This window comes from Uloborus diversus, chromosome 4, assembly GCF_026930045.1.
Source record: "Uloborus diversus isolate 005 chromosome 4, Udiv.v.3.1, whole genome shotgun sequence".
In the NCBI taxonomy this organism is placed as follows: Eukaryota; Metazoa; Arthropoda; class Arachnida; order Araneae; family Uloboridae; genus Uloborus; species Uloborus diversus.
In genome coordinates this window covers 172615-190869 of record NC_072734.1, presented here as the reverse complement: position 1 = coordinate 190869, position 18255 = coordinate 172615, and the positions used below count along the sequence as shown (strand labels likewise).

The 18255-nt window shown below is 32.2% G+C and overlaps 1 protein-coding gene across 1 annotated transcript in view; it reads right to left on the bottom strand.

The window, feature by feature from the left end:
• Nucleotides 1–17908, bottom strand: part of LOC129220424 (uncharacterized) — a gene marked incomplete at its 3' end in the record, with an annotated part of 84527 nt that extends 66619 nt beyond the window's left edge. Inside the window, 4 exon segments of the mRNA XM_054854846.1 lie at nucleotides 1744–1880; nucleotides 14199–14354; nucleotides 15301–15469; nucleotides 17780–17908. Of these exon segments, the coding sequence (XP_054710821.1) occupies nucleotides 1744–1880; nucleotides 14199–14354; nucleotides 15301–15469; nucleotides 17780–17798 (481 nt within the window).
• Between the last annotated feature and the right edge of the window lie 347 nt (nucleotides 17909–18255).

Here is an 18255-nt window from a genome sequence, read left to right as displayed (position 1 = left end):
TGCCTCTAAATTCTCGGAGTCGGAGTCTGGAATTTGGCGTCAAGAGCTATTTCCAACAAAATTTGTTTGAAGTAAATCCGCCTTCAAGTACGGAATCTACATTGACTTTCAGTTTCCCCGTAGGCGCTAATGTTAAGGGATTTGAACTGTTCAAAATTGAACGGAAAATTGTTCAAATCAAAAAGATATTTTATATACAAATTTTTCATCAAAAGCTTTTTCCTACAAAGTTTGTTTGAAGCAAATTCGCCTCACAGTTCGGAATTGCCTCGAATTTCCCCGTAGGCGCTAATGTTAAGTTTTTTTGAATTGTTCAAAATTGAACAAAAAATAGTTCAAATCAAAAAGTGAAATATGGGAATGAGGTGTCCTTGCCGAGATCTTTCGAACAAAAAAAAGTTTGTTCGAATCGGACTATTCATTCAAAAGTTATTAGGGGGGGACAGACAGACAGACCGACAGACATTTTTCCCCATCTCAATACCCTACTTTCCAATTTTTAATTTTTCGAAATTTATTTAATTATTTTATTTATTTTTGACTTTTTTTTGTTTTTCGCGATATTTTTAAGATGCATTAAGCCTTCTTTCATGCTTTTTTCTTCTTTTTCTGACTTTTACTGGCAAAGTAGGCTAAAAACGCCATTTCTGAATGTTTCAACACGCATTAGCAGAGGACACGGAATTCAGAAACCAAAAAAAAAAAAAATCCAAATAATTTGAGTTCTGAAATTTTGAATTCAAATTATGTTTTTCGCAACCACGAGTTGCAACAGAACCCTTCTCATTGGTTACTACCCCACTCGCTTGTTTCTAGAAACGTCCCTCTTCTTGGGCGGTTACGTGAGTATAGTTGTGTATGTGTAGGTGTAGACCTTTGTGTGTATACGTTGGCGTGTGTGTATGAGTGTAAAGGCGCGTGTGTCTATGTGTGTGAGTGTGTATGAGTGCGCGTGTATCTATGACATGGACGCCCGGGAGACAGTGCTCAGGACCAGAGGAGTCGCGCCGGAGCTGCGCCTGCAGAGGGCGGTGGGATTGAAAAAGGAACCGGACATCAAGAATGGTCAAATGAAAACAATTAGCAATCGTAATTGCTCAAAAAAAGCACTCGATCCAACCCTCGACGAAAGGTTTCAGATCATTGCAGTCAAGAAAAAGTTTCAATAGCTCGTCTTCGCATTGGTCATACCAGATTCACCCATAAATACCTCTTATGCCGCAAACCAGCTCCAATATGCGACACATGTAATGTCAATCAGACAGTGTTACATATTTTAAGTAACTGTTCAAATTTCAATCAAACACGTTTTAAATCTTTGAAGGAGTTGCTGGGGGACTCATCCCACCCCAATTTGTTCTCCTTCTTCCAGGAGATTGGTTTCTCCTTTTTTTATTTAGTGATTTTCTCGTTATTATGTGGTTTTGTCCTTATCTTCTTATCAAGGTTTGTTGTCAATATATTGTTTCAACCTTTTTTTTCTTAATTAATTACTTTGTTTACTTGTTTTTCATGGCTTTTTATATTGAACTACTTTGGATCTTTTATTTCAAAATACGTTTACTTCATACCTCAGTGAAAAATAAATAATACAAAATAAAGTGTAGTTTAGTGCAGTATAACCTCCAAGGGCTCTTGCGAGTTTAAAACCAACTAAACCAACCAACCTACAACACGCAAACATTTTTCATAATTAAGAGTAGTTCATTTACGCCACACAAAACGTTTGTTTGTTATTCATACCTGATGAATGAAAACAGGACTCTCTAAAAAATAAACATCCACCATCATCCAACCAAGTTAAAATCTTTTGAAGAAGAGAAATGCACTCCTTATCGGTTAAATACATCAAAAGCCAATTAGTGAATACTACATCGTACCTGAAAAAATAAAGCATTCAAAGTAAACAAATTTGTGAAAATGTTGCATTATTAAGCAAATAAGGTATCACAACAAGGCGACACGGATGTCTTTCAAGCAAAAACTTCTCAATCCTGACGTCGACGTCGTCTGCAGGAGACACTAAACAACACTTGCAAACAAGAAGTTCCGTCCTGAACTAATCGAGCCTACTTTCCCTTATACCAATATTCAGTTTCTAAAATCTGATCAAAATTCTCAAAATTACCTAAAATCGCAAATTATTTATACCATATTTTTTAAACTGTTCTAAGCCGATTTCGAGAAATAAAATATGCCTCGCTCCTTTAAAGAATTAGATGCGTAAAAAATAAATAAACGAACAAATAAAGTAGCAGCACCTTTCAAACAAGCAAGCAAATACATTTTATTCCATTAAAAAAAAAAATCTTTAGCCGCTTTCAGAAAAAAAGGAAAAAAAGAATAAATTAATTTGAATTTTTACATCTTGAATTCAAATTATATTTTACTCAATCACGAGTGTTTGTATGTGTGTGTACGTAGGGGTGTGTGGTTGTGTGTATGTAGGCGTGAGTGTGAGGGTATGTGTGTGTTTGTGTCTATGTGTAAGCATGAGTGTGTGTGTATGTCGGTGTGTGTGTGTATGTACAGTGGTTCCCAAAAGTGTTCGTACAACTACGACTTTCAATGAAATAGGCCATTATCCATTGGTTAGAATTAATATTTCGGAATAGCTATTTTATTACAAGATTTATGATACATTTTTAACAAAACTACATGAAAGTTTTTAATAAACCATTAAAACATAATTTTTAAAAAATCAAAAACTAAAAAGTGCCGGAAATTTTATCCCACAAAAGTCTTCGTACACTTTGAAAAAATGTCAAAAAATTAGTAAATAATCTAACATTTTACAAAGTTATTATTTAGTAGAATATCATGCAGTATCAACAACAGCTTTTAAACGTCTGGGAATAGATTTCATTGTTTTTTCTTTCTTTTTTTGTGCAATTTCTGAGTAAGTGTTCAGCCGCACTTCGAGTTTTACTGTTTCTAGTTCGCTTTTCGTTTCAATGGTGTATTTTCGTAATCTAGCTACCAGATATCTCCAAATATGTTCGATTAAGTTTAAATCTGGCGACTGAGGAGATATTTCTAAGCTTAAGGACAATTTTTGAGGCACCAAAAGCAAATGTGTGCTTCTTATCGTTATCTTGATAAAAAGCAAAGTTGTTTCCGCTTACCAAATTTTGGGCTGATAGTTTAAAATCGTTTTTCAATATGTTTAAATAAACAGCATGATTCATTATTTCATCAAAAAATTCCAAACTTCCAAGTTCTGATGCTATAATGCACCCTCACACAAGAACACCTTCACCGTTCTGATTAACTGATCCAACTAAGTTCTTAAGATTAAATTCCTCATTTTTTCTTCTATTACAATTATACAACAATTTAACCAAAAATATCGAGTTCATTTTTATTTGTAAGTAAGACGTTGTTCCAAAACGTTTTGAGCTTATTTATCATTGATATTACGACGGAAAGTGTAAGCTTTCTGTTTTTCGCACGGCTAAGAAAATTTCTGCGGGAAGAGGTCCCATTTTATCCAGGTAATCAGAGAACTTGGCGAACAATTTTAGGTGAAAATTAAGTGTAAAAATTTTCATTTAATTCTGCAGAAACTTTTTCAGCACTCAAATGTGTATTTTTCATAATTTTTTTAACTGTAAACCTCTGATCACGGTTTGTTAACTTTGCCAGGTGACCTTTTCTTACCTTGTTTTCGGTCCGATTATTTTCTTTAAAGCATTTTATCAAGTACTTTACTATAGAACGGAATAAATTAACTAATTTAGAGACATTTCAAACCAATTTACCACTAGTAAGAGGGAAAAAAATAAAATTTCGAATGGTGTTTATGTTTTTTTTACGAATACCAGCCATTTTAAAGTAATAAGCACAATATTATGGAATAAATAAACAAAACATTAAAGCCAAATGACTTTGAAGGGTCAATATAATGCAAAAATAATAAAAAAACGACATATGATAAACTTTAGTCATGAATTTATTCGAAAATATTTGGGTGTACGAGGACTTTTGTGGCGTATTATTTCTCTGTCTCTTCGTATTTTGATCCATTTCAAAAAGAAGATCCGTTAATATTTTGAAAAAACTACAGGGTTTTATTTAGAATGACATAGGAATAATGTGAAAAAATATTGGACTTCATATTCGAATTCAGTTTTGAGTTATTTCGATTTTACTGAAAAATTTCAAAGTGTACGAACACTTTTGGGAGCCACTGTATGCGTGTGTATGTAGGATATGAACGCAACCTGGAGACGGTTTTCGCTAGAGGAGCAGCATCGAGAGGTTCCGGTCGACGGTGGTGCTGCAAAGGGTGGCGAGGGAAAAAAAATCATAAGACATCAAAACCGCCAAGTGAGAACAGTAAGCAATGTGATTGTTCAATAATTAAAATTAATAAGTTCAAACAAATAAATACATCATATCAAAACCAGTATGTTGTGGCCATCACGAAACTTTCTTCTATGTCTTTCTTATAATTCTAATCCCTCCCCATGCTTGACAAGGAAGCAATATTCCCAACAAAAACAAAATTACACACGCCAAAACTTGACGACCATTCCAATTTCCGATTTATCTCAAAAGCAAAGCAAAGAATGAAAATTGAAAATTATTTTAAAACCCTTGCTTAAAATAATTACAAACATTTATTTGTTAGCAAACACGAGATGACAACAGTTAAAAAGTTTAAATCATAGACTAATAATAAGAGTAGACCGAGCTATGGCAACCCTTTTGCTGCTCATAAACCAAACCATGTGACTGGTGGATATCCTAGCAACAGCGGGCGTTAATCGTAGCAGACGATCAACGCCACCGCGAAATAAAATAAATAGAATTTATGGAACATAGAAGAATGATCTTTTATGGAGTCCGATTTGTAAATTTGTTATTCTAAGTTGTAAATATTTTGTTAATATAGTGAGTTTTTCGTTTAGATAGTATTGTGCATTTTCTTTAGTCAATTTCAATAACTCTCTAAGCAATAAAAGATGCAAGCGACCAAGAAGAATCAGCAAACGGTAAGATTTTTACCTACAGTTTCAATTTAAGATACCGATTAGTACATTTTTGCGTTAACGCAAAACGTTTAAGCCATTTCGTTCACGCCAACGCTGACAGCTCCAAATGAAATAAAAGTTACCGAAAACTGATCAAAAACTATTACTAATGTCAAAATAATGCATAACTAAAAGAAAAACAGTTCAATCTCTGCACCTGGAAGTTTTTTTTAATGAAAACACATTGTCTTAAAATACATGTCGAGTGCCAAACTATAGATAATGCTGCCATCTAGCAACCATGCTGCCAAAGTCTTCGCCAAGCCCTTCCACTAGTCACATGATACATCTATGAACCAATTTTCTTCATCAGCAAGAATGAGAAAGCTCGGTCTACTCTTATTATTAGTCTATGGTTTAAATCATCGCGATTTTTTGGTCATTTTCCAGCAATTAAAATCATGCGAAATACGCAGACGACAGTCTGTTAAGAATTATCTTTCTTATTGTTGCAATGGGGTTGTTTCCAAAATTTTATAAGTATTTTTTTTTTTTGAAAGAGCATGCTTAAAAACATAAGATCTGACCATTTTAAAAATATTTTGTTTAAGTTTAATATTTTTAAAAAATTACTTAAATTTCGCGCTTTCAAAGTTTATGCTTCTGTCCGATGACATCACAAATGATGAAATGCCATTCTGTGTTGCCATTCACAGAGCAAAATATTTAATTTGCATCTTTACTCGCGTGTATTGGCAACGATATGGTTGATAGCAAGCGATTTAAAATATTTAAATTCGTTTCTAGATTATCATAACGTGGATTCGCGGTAGAAAGGTGCGGCAAAGTGCATCATTTGTGACGTCATCAAGACCACGCCTTGTTTGAAAAATCGGACATTTTAAAAAATTAATTGAAAAATAACTGTCGGGAGAATGAAAGCATTTTTCTGGGTCCATGTTATTTTATTTTATTTTTGCTTATTCTATCAATTTTAGTGACAAAAAGTATGGTCTGAAGTAAATAACCCCATTATTGACGTAAGTCCTTACTTGTTGATTGCTTACATAATGTAAAATAAGTAATTTAAAATGTTTTCATTTTAATTCTTACAATTTTAATAATCATAATAATCAGTCTCAAATTACTGCATATCATTATAATTGAAAACCCTGCTGGTAACAAGAAGATTTCCTATATAAAAAAAACCAACAGATTTTTAAATTTCTGCACATAATCCATCAGCGTATTTTGTGTCATTAATACATATTTTGGTAAAATTAAAAAAAAAAATCACATACAGTTTTAAGCTATATTCGGTTGGTTTTTGATTCGTCTATAATTTGCGGTAAGAATAATCAACTTAATGAACCGTTACATAATTAGAGCCAAAAAAAAAAACTAAATCTCTGGTCCCAAAAAAAACACGTCAGTGTTTCCCCCTTTCATTCAAATATCAATGTAAAAAATTATTTTAAGTAGTTAACAGTTCAATAGCTTTTTCAGTTCATATTAAAAACGAGAAAGTTTAAGATATTTCTATGTATTGAAATCACTAACAGTGGGGAAAAAAAAAAAAAAAAAAAAAAAAAAAAAAAAAACAGATTTTTAAACTTTTGCACATAATCCATGAGCGTATTTTGTGTCATTAAAACATATTTTGGTAATATTAAAAAAAAAAATCACACATATTTTTAAGCTAGATCCGGTTGGTTTTTGATCCATCTATAATTTGTGATAGGAATAATCAACTTAATTAACCGTTACATGATTCAAGCCAAAAAAAAAAAAAACTTGAATCTCTGGTCCCAAAAATCACGTCATTTTTTTTTTTCATTTCATTCAAACATCGATGGAAAAAAAATATTTTAAGTAGTTAACAGTGCAATAGCGCTTTTTTAGTTTATATTAAAAACAAGAAATTTTAAGATATTTCTATGTAATGAAATCACTGACAGTGAAAAAAAAAACAACAGATTTTTAAATTTCTGCACATAATCCATGAGCGTATTTTGTGTCATTAAAACATATTTTGGTAAAATTAAAAAAAAAAAAAAATCACACATATTTTAAAGCTACATCCGGTTGGTTTTTGATCCATCTATAATTTGTGATAAGAATAATCAACTTAATTAACAGTTACATGATTCAAGCTTTAAAAAAAAAAAAAAAAAAAAAAAAAACATGAATCTCTGGTCCCAAAAAACCACGACATTTTTTTTTTCATTTCATTCAAATATCGATGGAAAAAATTATTTCAAGTAGTTAACTGTTCAATAGCTTTTTCAGTTTATTTTGAAAACAAGAAATTTTAAGATATTTATTTCTATGTGATAAAATCACTGACAGTTAAAAAATCCAATATTTTATAATTACTGACTTTAGCCCTCACTTGGTGATGCTTACATAAGTAGAATAAGTTATTTAAAAAGTTTTTATTTTCATTCCTGTAATCTTTAAAATCACATAAATGAGTCTAAATTTACTGATTATTATTATAATTGGGGAGAAAACCTTGCTGGTAACGAAGAGATTTTAAATTGAAAAAATAATTCATAAAAAGACGACATTTTTAAAAATTTCTGCACTTATTCAGTCAGCATATTTTGGGCCATCAAAGCACATTTTGGTGAAATTATTTTTTTTAATTTCACAGATATATTTAAGTTATATGCGGTTGGTTTTTGACCAATCTATAATTTGCGGTCAGAAAAATGAACTTATCCGACATAATTCGAGAAAAAAAAAAAAAAACATGAAACTGGTTCTGAAAACCATGTAGATTTTTTTTATTTCTTTCACATATCCATGTAAAAAATTATTTAATCTAGCTTAAATCATTTCATCGCTTTAAATAGTTTATTTTAACTTTTTCTTCAAAACTGAAAACAAGCGAAGTTTTATTTTTGACGATCAAGAGTTCCTTTTCATCTTCGGTACACCGACCTCCTAATTCCAAAGCCCATTTCCTACAATCTTCGAAATTACGATCATCACTACTGTGTAATAGTATTTCATGACTTATAACTTTATTTACAAATAAAAATGAAAACTTTTATTTTTGAATTCAGACATGGTAATTGTTTTTTCATTGATTAAGAAAGAGGCCACCACCATCTAGTATTTTTATGCCAATTATTAACTTAGTCTTAGAAAGAATTCAAAATTCATTAAAATGAGAAGAAATATTTTCGTATAAAATAAACTCGATAAAATTTTCAAATGTCCGGAAAGTTATAAAATTTCGTTTTCACAAAATATTTGTTAATGAACCAAAATTTGTTAATGAAATAAATAAGTACAGAAGTTTAAAAATGTGTTGACTATTTCTTTTTTACATATAAACACTTTCTTTAGCCAGCAGAGATTCCTTTCAAATTATCGTAAGTAATAATTTGAAATTAATGTGTATTAATATTACAGTTTTGTGTATGAATTAAAATGAGAACACTTTGAATTACTGAGTTCATGCTACGTAAGAAATCGCTAAGTAAGCGAAAGGATAAAGTCAGTAGTTATGAAATATTCATAATTTGAATAATAGGCTTTTAATTTAAATATCAACTTTTTCATTACAAAGATATAAAATTAATAACGTCTTATAACAAAAATTTAAATGTTATGAAGAACACGAAAGGGAATTGAAAAAGTATCTGCGTAAACTACGAAATATTTTACATTGATGCGTACTAAATATTGATTCAACAACTGATACAAAAGCTTCATTTGAAAATGAAGTTAAGAGTCATGAAATACCATTACACAGTGATGATCGTAATTCCGAAGATCCTAGAAAATGAGCTTGGAATTAGCAGGGTGATGTACCGAACACAAAAAGGAATTTAAAAGTTAAAATTTCTACTGAGTAAGATTCGTTTGTTCTCAGTTTTTCAGACGAATTTAAAATAAACTAAAAAAGCTATTGAAATGTTAACTACTTAAAATATTCTTTTACATCAATATTTGAATGAAATAAAAATAAAAAATGACGTGATTTTTGCGACCAGAGATTCACATTTTTTTGGGGCTTAAATTATGTAACACTTAATTAAGTTGATTATTCTTATCGCAAATTATAGATGGATCAAAAACCAACCGGATATAGCTTAAAAATATGTGTGATTTTTTATTTTTTAATTTTACCAAAATATGTATTAATGACACAAAATACGCTGATAGAATATGAGCAGAAATTTAAAAATCTGTAGGGTTTCTTTTATCTAAGAAATCTTCTCGTTACCAGCAGGGTTTTCAATTATAATGATATGCAGTAATTTGAGACTGATTTGTATGATTATGAAAATTGTAGGATTTGAAATGAAAACATTTTAAATTATTTATTTTACATTACGTAAGCAATCAACAAGTAAAAAAGGATTTAAACTCCTTGAGGTCCAACAGTAGTTTTGCATAACAAAATGAAATACAACAAAGTAAAAAAATTATTAAATAAAAACAAAAACCCCGACTGCGTAAAAACCAAAAAAGCTAAAAAGAAAAATGTATAAGCCCAGTAGTTTAGAATGTTATTAAGTACTACTGAATAACTACACCGTTGAAATAGTTTTATAACCGTACACAGATAAGACCAAATCATAAATTGAAAAGCAGAATAGAAGGATCAACAGTCGGGGCCCATTCCTTTCTGATTCAAGAACCCCGTAAGATTTGAATGGGCACGACTGTTGATCCTTCTCTTCTGTTTTGAATTTATGCTTTGTTTTATGGTGTGTACGGTTATCAAACTAATTTATCGGTGTAGTTATTTAGTAGTACTTAATACATTCTAACTACTGGGCTTATACATTTTTCTGTTTAGTTTTTTTGGTTTTTACGCAGTCGGGTCATTCCATGTCAAGTGATCCAAAATTTGGGAAATTTTTTCCCTCACCCTTTTGTATTTCTTTGAAATTTGGCTCATCGCTTGTACCCTTTGAGGTAATCAAAAGTCCAAATTTTTAGATTTTTATCTCTATTATTTTTTTATTTATGACACTTTGATTTTTCGAAAAACCCGCTTTTTTTCATGGATGCTTGAACATAAAATGGACGATAACTCAGCACCAAATATAGATAGAAAGATTTGGTAAAAAGCATTTTAAAGTACATTAGTTGCTGTTTAATGGGATATTCAACATGACTAATTTTTAAAAAAAATTAATTTTTTAAAGAGAAATTTAAATTTTAAATTTAAATTTCTCAAAAAAGGTATAATGAATTTTTTAAAAAAAATTCTCAAAAATTTTTGTGTATTTTATCTTCATTTGTGCAAAGTTTCAAGTTGGGATCTCAATGGGATCATATTTTTATGAATTTTTAAATAAAATTTGACTTATGAAATAATGACATTTTTTAGATTCTAACTAGTTAAAAATGGGGTTCTCTCACTGGGGATGGTCTAGTAAGTAGTAATTGATCATAACTATGCTTGAAATGAGCTGACATGAATTTGTAAATTTTCAAGCCCCCCCCCCCCCCCCGCACCACCACTTTTATTATTTTTTTTTTTCAAAACTATTTTCAAAATGTAAAAAATAAATAAATGAATAAAAAACCAAAATGAATAGTAAAATTATTAAAAATTGGTAAATGTTCTTCTTTAAAGTAAGAAAAAGACCCCCCCCCCCCCGGGCCACCACTTTTATTATTTTTTTCCAAAACTATTTCCAAAAAATATATTTTCAAAATTTATGTAAAAAATAAATAAATGAATAAAATAAAACAAAATGAATAGAAAACATATTAAAAGCTGTTAAATGTTCTTCTTTAAAGCAAGACAAAGTACATTACCCCCCCCCCCACACTCACTCACACATACGATTAACAGTATACTAGTATCACGCTTCACCTGATGCTTTTTTTTCAGACCAAGTGTTTCTTTTTCAATCCGAACTTCACAAAGTGTACTTGATTATTTCACCATCTGATAAGGAAAGTTATGATTCATTTCGTTCCTTACCCCTGCACCAACTTTCAATTTTGGATGGAGGAAAGAAATAGTTTGCCCCAAGATCACAGCAAAATAGGAGTGTTTCCCCCCGTGTTGTTTCATTCTTTTTACACTAAACTAAAAATAAATCTAAGTATCAGGTCATATGTCTGTCCGCATAAAACTAACTGTCTTTCTACAACATTTGGAGTGCAGCTGTTTTTTCTTTTCTTTAATGCTAGTTTTCTTTTAATTTCACTTGTAAACGAGAGCAATGCAGCGAGATCTATTTATACATACATTAAAAGCAGTTATAGATCAAACAAATTTTGCTAATTTGAGCATAACCTTCCATGTTGTTATGTTTCATTTCAGATTGCCCCCCCCCCTCCCCCTACCGTCCCACTTTCCGAAAGAAAAAAAGCTGCAAATGAGTGGTTCTCTTCAGTTTTTATGACTTTTAGTTTTTATGACCCCCCCCCCCCATTTATAAGCTTTTGTCACTGCTGATGTTTAGCCGCGTGCGTCCCAGTTTATTATGGTTATAACTCTTACGTGGCGGCTTTTTTTTTTTTGAATACAGTTTTGAAAGAAAAAAAAAGATAAAAAGTGGTTGTGTGGCGGAGGGGGGGGGGGGCGGGTACTAATCTACAAAGTCATGTCAGTTCATTTCAAGCATAGTCATGATCAATTACTACTTACTAGACCATCCCCAGTAAGATAATCCCATATTTAACTAGTTAGAATCTGAAAAATGTCATTATTTCATAAGTCAAATTTTATTTAAAAATTCATAAAAATATGATCTCATTAAGATCCCAACTTGAAACTTTGCACAAATGAAGATAAAATACACATAAATTTTTGAGAATTTTTTTTTAAAAAATTCATTATACCTTTTCTGAGAAATATAAATTTAAAATTTAAATTTTATTTTTTAAAAACTAAAATTTTTTGAAATTAGTCATGTTACATATCCCATTAAACAGCAACTAATGTACTTTAAAATGCTTTTTACCAAATCTTTCTATCTATATTTGGTGGTGAGTTATCGTCCATTTTATGTTCAATCATCCATGAAAAAAAGCGGGTTTTTCGAAAAATCAAAGTGTCATAAATAAAAAAATAATAGAGATAAAAATCTAAAAATTTGGACTTTTGATTACCTCAAAGGGTACAATCGATGAGCCAAATTTCAACGAAATACAAAAAGGTGAGGGAAAAAACTTTGGATCACTTGACATGGAATGACCCAGTCGGGTTTTTGTTTTTATTTAATAATTTTTTATTTTACACTTTTTAGTTATTTTTTCATTGACTTAGTTATTATGATTATAAGACGGTACATTTCGCACCCTTGTCATTTCATTGAGAGAGTTTGTTTGTATCGTGAGGTTTATTAAGTAACTTGCGGTTGTCTAAACTACTGATAATTAGTCCTTCTAGGGACTTAACTCGGCTTAAAGCTACATATGCATGACCTTCGGCAAAAATGAGCGAAATTAAGTCAACCACAACACAGCTATATAAACAGCCTGTATAACTCATGTGACGCGAAATCGGAAACGACGTCAGTCAAATCTTTCTCGCAAAACTAAAAAAGCCTCTCAAGAAAGTACACATCGCGAAACTCAGTCCCTTGAATCAAAGCAAAAACAAATTCAACATGTTAGAGATGAAAATCGACTTTCTTTCATTTGGTGCTTATTGCACGGGTTTATTTTGATGATGACTACAATCTGAGTGTCTTGCCTTCGTTACGCATGATATATTTTTTATTACAGTGCAGAATACTTATAAAGAACACATGAACGAATTTACATCAGAAAGAGGGGAAAGTACATCCGGAGCGAAGGTGTCTTGACCCACCGCCTCTAGTGGGAGAAGCAATCGCTTAGACCACTCGGTCACTGAAACTCCAATTAGTAGGCTTAATAAACAAAAAATTCAGGCAGTGAAAACTATCTGCATTTGTCGCACGCAGGTAGTGTGCGACACAGTGTGCGACACCCAGCGTGGATCCCATCTTCAGATACTGACCTGATGACCATGGGATCACCTGGGAGGTATATACCTTTTCAAACGAGGAAAAAGAAGAATTTTCCAAATTGGTCTATGCGTGTTTGAGTTTACGGGAGACATACATAAAAAGATTCCAAAAAATTGAGAACGTCTTTTTTGAAGTCGGTTAAAAAACGAAAAAATCTTAATGCGCATAACATTTTATACGATTGACACTAAAAACTGATCTTTGTTTCTCTCCAAGATCTATTTGTGCGCTAATTTAGTTAGAACCATTTAAAGTCAATAGTTTTCCTAACTATATTATATTTCACAATAATACGTGTCACGTAACTCGTGAAAAAACTCACATTTCTCTTTACTCGGCCCCGTTATAGGTTAACACCGCACTAGAAACAGAGAATCTACTGTGATGTTGTATATATGAATATCAAAATACTACTAGAGCACTAATACTGTTTTGAGTATTTGCGTGTGAGGGTTGGGCAATATCTCTGCTGCGCTCCTGTTTTTCAATTGATTATAAAAGTTTTTTTTTTTTTTTTTTTCAGAATCAGGTGCATGGTTATGACTTCCATTTATACTTTCAAGTTATCCTTTACTTAAAACCATCCTTGCTCTGCAGTTTTTAATACTTTCGCCTTTCCAGTACGTTCTATTCGTGGCTTTGTTGTGAATCCTTTATATATATTCGTTATTTTCCCTCCACGTGTTGAACCGATGAATCTAATGCTGTTCATTTTTGGATTGACACTGAACAATGATTTTGAAAAAAAAAAAAGGAAAAGGACCAAGGAAAGATACGCACGTGATCTGAACAGGGAAAAATAACCCGCATAGAGATTCCTACGCCGATTGTCCCCTAAACCAAAATCCCTACAACCAGTTCGATTGACATATCCCACGCCCCCCACTGAGAGATTCCCATCCATCATACTCTCAAGCAGAAATCCCTCTGGGGAATTGGGGTGAAAGATGGTAGACAGGATTTTTTCTTTCTTCCATATGCACCCCTTGAGGACCGGCGTGAATTCCTGGATGTCCATGTGGACCACTTTGGAAACCACAATTATACACTATTGATTCGGATATATTATTGGATGTAAATATATAAGAATATATGAATTTTCATTATGTGGAACTCTTTCGTTATTTTTTTTTTTAAATGGCGCATTTTAAGGGACACTACTTTTACTAAAAACGATACTTTTCTTTTATTCCGATTATGAACCTGGTATTATTTCGTTGACGATAACAACATAAAAGGTTACCTTTTTGGAATCATTTGCAAATCAAGGACGTCTGCTGCTATATAGGTGATATTGGTTAAGTGTTTGTGAACACACTTATTGGTATTGATGTAGTCCTCCATAAAATCGACAGCTGTTACGTGTTCAGCTTTAGCTGCCAGGCGTCCAGTGTATCTCCTGCAAAAAAGAAAGGAAAGAAAAATGAAGCATTTGTAAGACTCTCAGAAGTCAGTGTTGTTGAGTGTAGAAAACAAAAATATTGAAAATTAATATTTTTAATGCATATTTATCATACACGTATTCAAAAGCAGCGAAAAGGGGAGTTTTTACCTAGAGAAAAAGAAGCAATGAGTACATCTTTCAAAAAACAAAAAAATGTTATTTATTCCATTGAAAATTAAAGAAATAATACTATATCAAAAAATGCCTATGACCGCAAAGCGATTTATGTGATATAATCCATTTACACCAAGGTGTTAAAAGTAAAAACGTTTAAATAAAGTATCAATCGAATGCTTTGAAACTCAGAAATATATTGAGATTTAAAATGAAGGTTCAAGATTAGCATTAAAACATGCTTTGTTGGAAATTATTATCAATTTTTTTTCTCTGATGAGGCAGCGTTGGAGGATTTTGTCTTTTGCAGACCTTGTGCGCTCCCCCGATAAGGCATCCAATCGTTTCATGTACAATCATTAAGGCGCGGATGTCAAAGGCATAAAGTATTTTGATTACCAGTTTCCTATCAGATCGAGGTACTTGGGCCTCTCGTCGTCGCGAAACTGCATTGGTGATTTAATTTTTTTGAGAGAACTCAAGCCAAACGAATACTCAAGTTATCTTTTACCTGCCACATGATCATACGGTATGTGCGCTGATGATTTTCTGCATCTCTTACTTCCACCAACTGGCCACTTAGACAATCGGGTCAGTACCCGGTTTCAAAAGCGTATAAGACCAATGCCTTACCGCAATGGCACCCAGAAATTTATACGATTCATACGAAAAAAAATCATTTAAAAAATTATAAAGATTGTTGGCTAAAGAAAATAGATGCGATTTTTTAAATGTATTTTCAATAGGTTATTGTTTAAATCATAGAAGCAGCAACTAATATTCGTACCCAATTCCTGCTCCTAGCTCAAGGACATATTTTCCATGCAAAGAGGGCAGCAAACTGAATATTTCTTCCTGCTCGTCGTTGTGGATAATGGATGCCTTTTTATCAAGCATCATGCTTTCTATTGATGGAGCAAAATTTTGCCAGTACTCCATCATTTCCATTCGAGTTCCTAAGAGAAGAAAAGATTTTTAAATTTAATTCATTGATATTGATTATTAAGGAAGCAGGCGATCCATCGTTGTAGTTATTTCATAGATGGCGCTGCTTCTTACGTATTTATCCTGTAAAAAGAATGGATTAATAAGTGTTGATGATCCATTGGTTTGGTATGAAAAAGCAGTCAGACACGGATTATATCTGCAAAATGAAATTACGTTAACTATCATATTGTGTACATGAAATACACCACCAGTTCAGTCAATTCCAGCCGAGGACTGCAGTTTCGTGCTTATTAGCACTCATCAGCCCGGCATAGGATTAACTGAGCTGGAAGTGGAAAACCTCTTAAGGAAGCCTAGAATGCCAAACAAACTGGTAGCTAATTCAGAATTAGCAATGTCCAGAGGAGTGACCGAAACAATGGTTCGGTTCAACTCGAATGTTGCAGGCAATGCACGGTATATTCAGTAAGTTACCGCCCTATAAACTGGCGGCTTATAGGGCGGCTTAGGGGCGGTCCTGAGGCTTCCTCAAGAGGTTTTCCGCCTCCAGCTCAGTCACTCCTATACGCCGGGCTGATGAGTGCTAATAAGCACGAAACTGCAGTAATCGGCTGCAATTGACTGAGCTGGTGGTGTATTTCATGTATTTCTGCCTTAGCCCTGGCTATAGGGCGGTAACTTACTGAAAATAAGTATATTGTGTGATTCTCAATTTGATGATTACTTGTATTTGTACAATTGTTATTTTGACATCAATGCATCATTTCCCGAGAGAAACTTTTAAACACATTACGCTGAAATAGTCTTTGTCCTCTAAGTATCGTAGCGTGGATAATTTGGAAGTCAAAACCAAGTGTTATGCTTGTACGGAGTACTGTGTGAATGAATGCGCCACTCTCCTTTACGATGGCAGTCAACTATGGCGTGCGGCTTTTTAACTGAATATATATAGGATACATACCGCACTGCGTTCCGGCGTACACGCTGCAGTTTCTCTTTACTGGATACCGCTATTATTAAAACTCAACATTATCTAACCACTTCTTATTTTACTATGTTACTGAATTTTATATCACTGGACTATGTTTTGTGATTTTGCTTAATGTTAGTAACTTTTCTTCTTCTTTTAATAAACAACAACGATCTTCGATATCATTTGTTTTAGATTTTACACATTGGCTGAAAGTTTAGTATTAGCACCAAAAACACAACTTTAGAGGAGGCAAATTCCGCAAGTAAAGTACTAATCAGCATACCTGAACTCAATTTACATCATGCAGAACCTGGAACTAGCAGCGCAAAATCGTCACCACCTACTAAGAACCTGAATGAAATATCATGCTTCGAGACTCAGTCAGGTGTTAGCAAAACACATAATAAAAATAACAATAATAATAATAAACAGCAGTACTCTCAGCCACTATTAATAAGATGAATGAGTAGAAGCTCACGAAAAATATTCCAAAAATGTAAAAGAAATTAACAAAAAAAAGAGAGGAAGAACTTAATATTTAATGAAATAAGAGTTCCACTACAGATCACCAGATATTAAAGAATGTTTAAGAATTATCATGTTCACTACACTACAATCAGCCGGTTTCTTTTTGTTTTTACTTTTGCGATAAATACTTGAAGCATTACTCCTTCGTCTGCCAGGAGCGGCATAACTCTCCCACAGGTGCGGCGTCTTACCCTGATCATACGAGCAGTGTAAGAGTTTTGAAAACAATTCTTAACAGATGTTTTTATTTGTTTTTTTTTTTCTCACAGTAGACATGTTTTATGTAACTATTAAATACCACCTCTAGACAATTTTATTTTTTGCACACCATCGGATTTTTTGCAGAGCCGCAAAAAAAAAAAAAAAAAAAAAAGAAAGTCTTTCTTAAATCTCAGATTTTTTATAACATTAAAAAGAACCTTGAAGTTATCTATATAGTGTATGAATAACAGTTGATGGCGATGATATTACAACTTTGTATTTAATTTTTACAAGTTAAACCAAATGATCAGAAAAAAAATCGTTACAATTTTTTTGAGGAAAAAATCGACTTCACTTACTGAGCAGCATTGATTTCAGATGTTTTTACAGTATGAAAATGTTATAACGGAAATTTTATCCTTAATATAACGTACGTAATAGCATGAGAAGCGTATTTATAACTTAGATTACCGAATTATCTTTTCAAATTTGATATTTATATAATAGACATAGGTTTAAATGTTTCATGAAACGTTTCCCAGTATGTAAAATATTGGGTTAATACTATATAAAAGGTTGAAATATATATCATGTAGTAAAAATAGTAGATACTTACCGAAAGGGCTGGGATTCATTGCTGAAAAAATTGCAATTTATTAATTAATAAAAATGTATTACTCTTATCATTCGTAACTCTTTTTGCTCATCAGTAAAACTTGCAACTGGATACTTTTTGACTCTGCGCTATCTAACAGGGACAAAATGATTTTCCAGTAAGCCGTCTGCATCCATGATAACAGCTGCGGTAAGAATTTTCGTGTAAACAATACTATCAGGAAAACTATATCATGAAACGCTTTTAAATAAAACTCTCTGAAAGCAGCTTTCGTTACATAAAATGAAGTTAGGATGCAATACCGTAAGATGTAGTAACTTTGGGACACTTTCTTTTACACCGTTCCTATCTTTATTTCCAAAGTAAAAAATGAATAAATAAATTAAAATAAAACAAAAATTGTTAATGTGTCAGTTGAGTCAGTTGAGTCCTCTTGCAAGTTACGGCAAAAGAATAACTCTAGTTGCTATGCTATT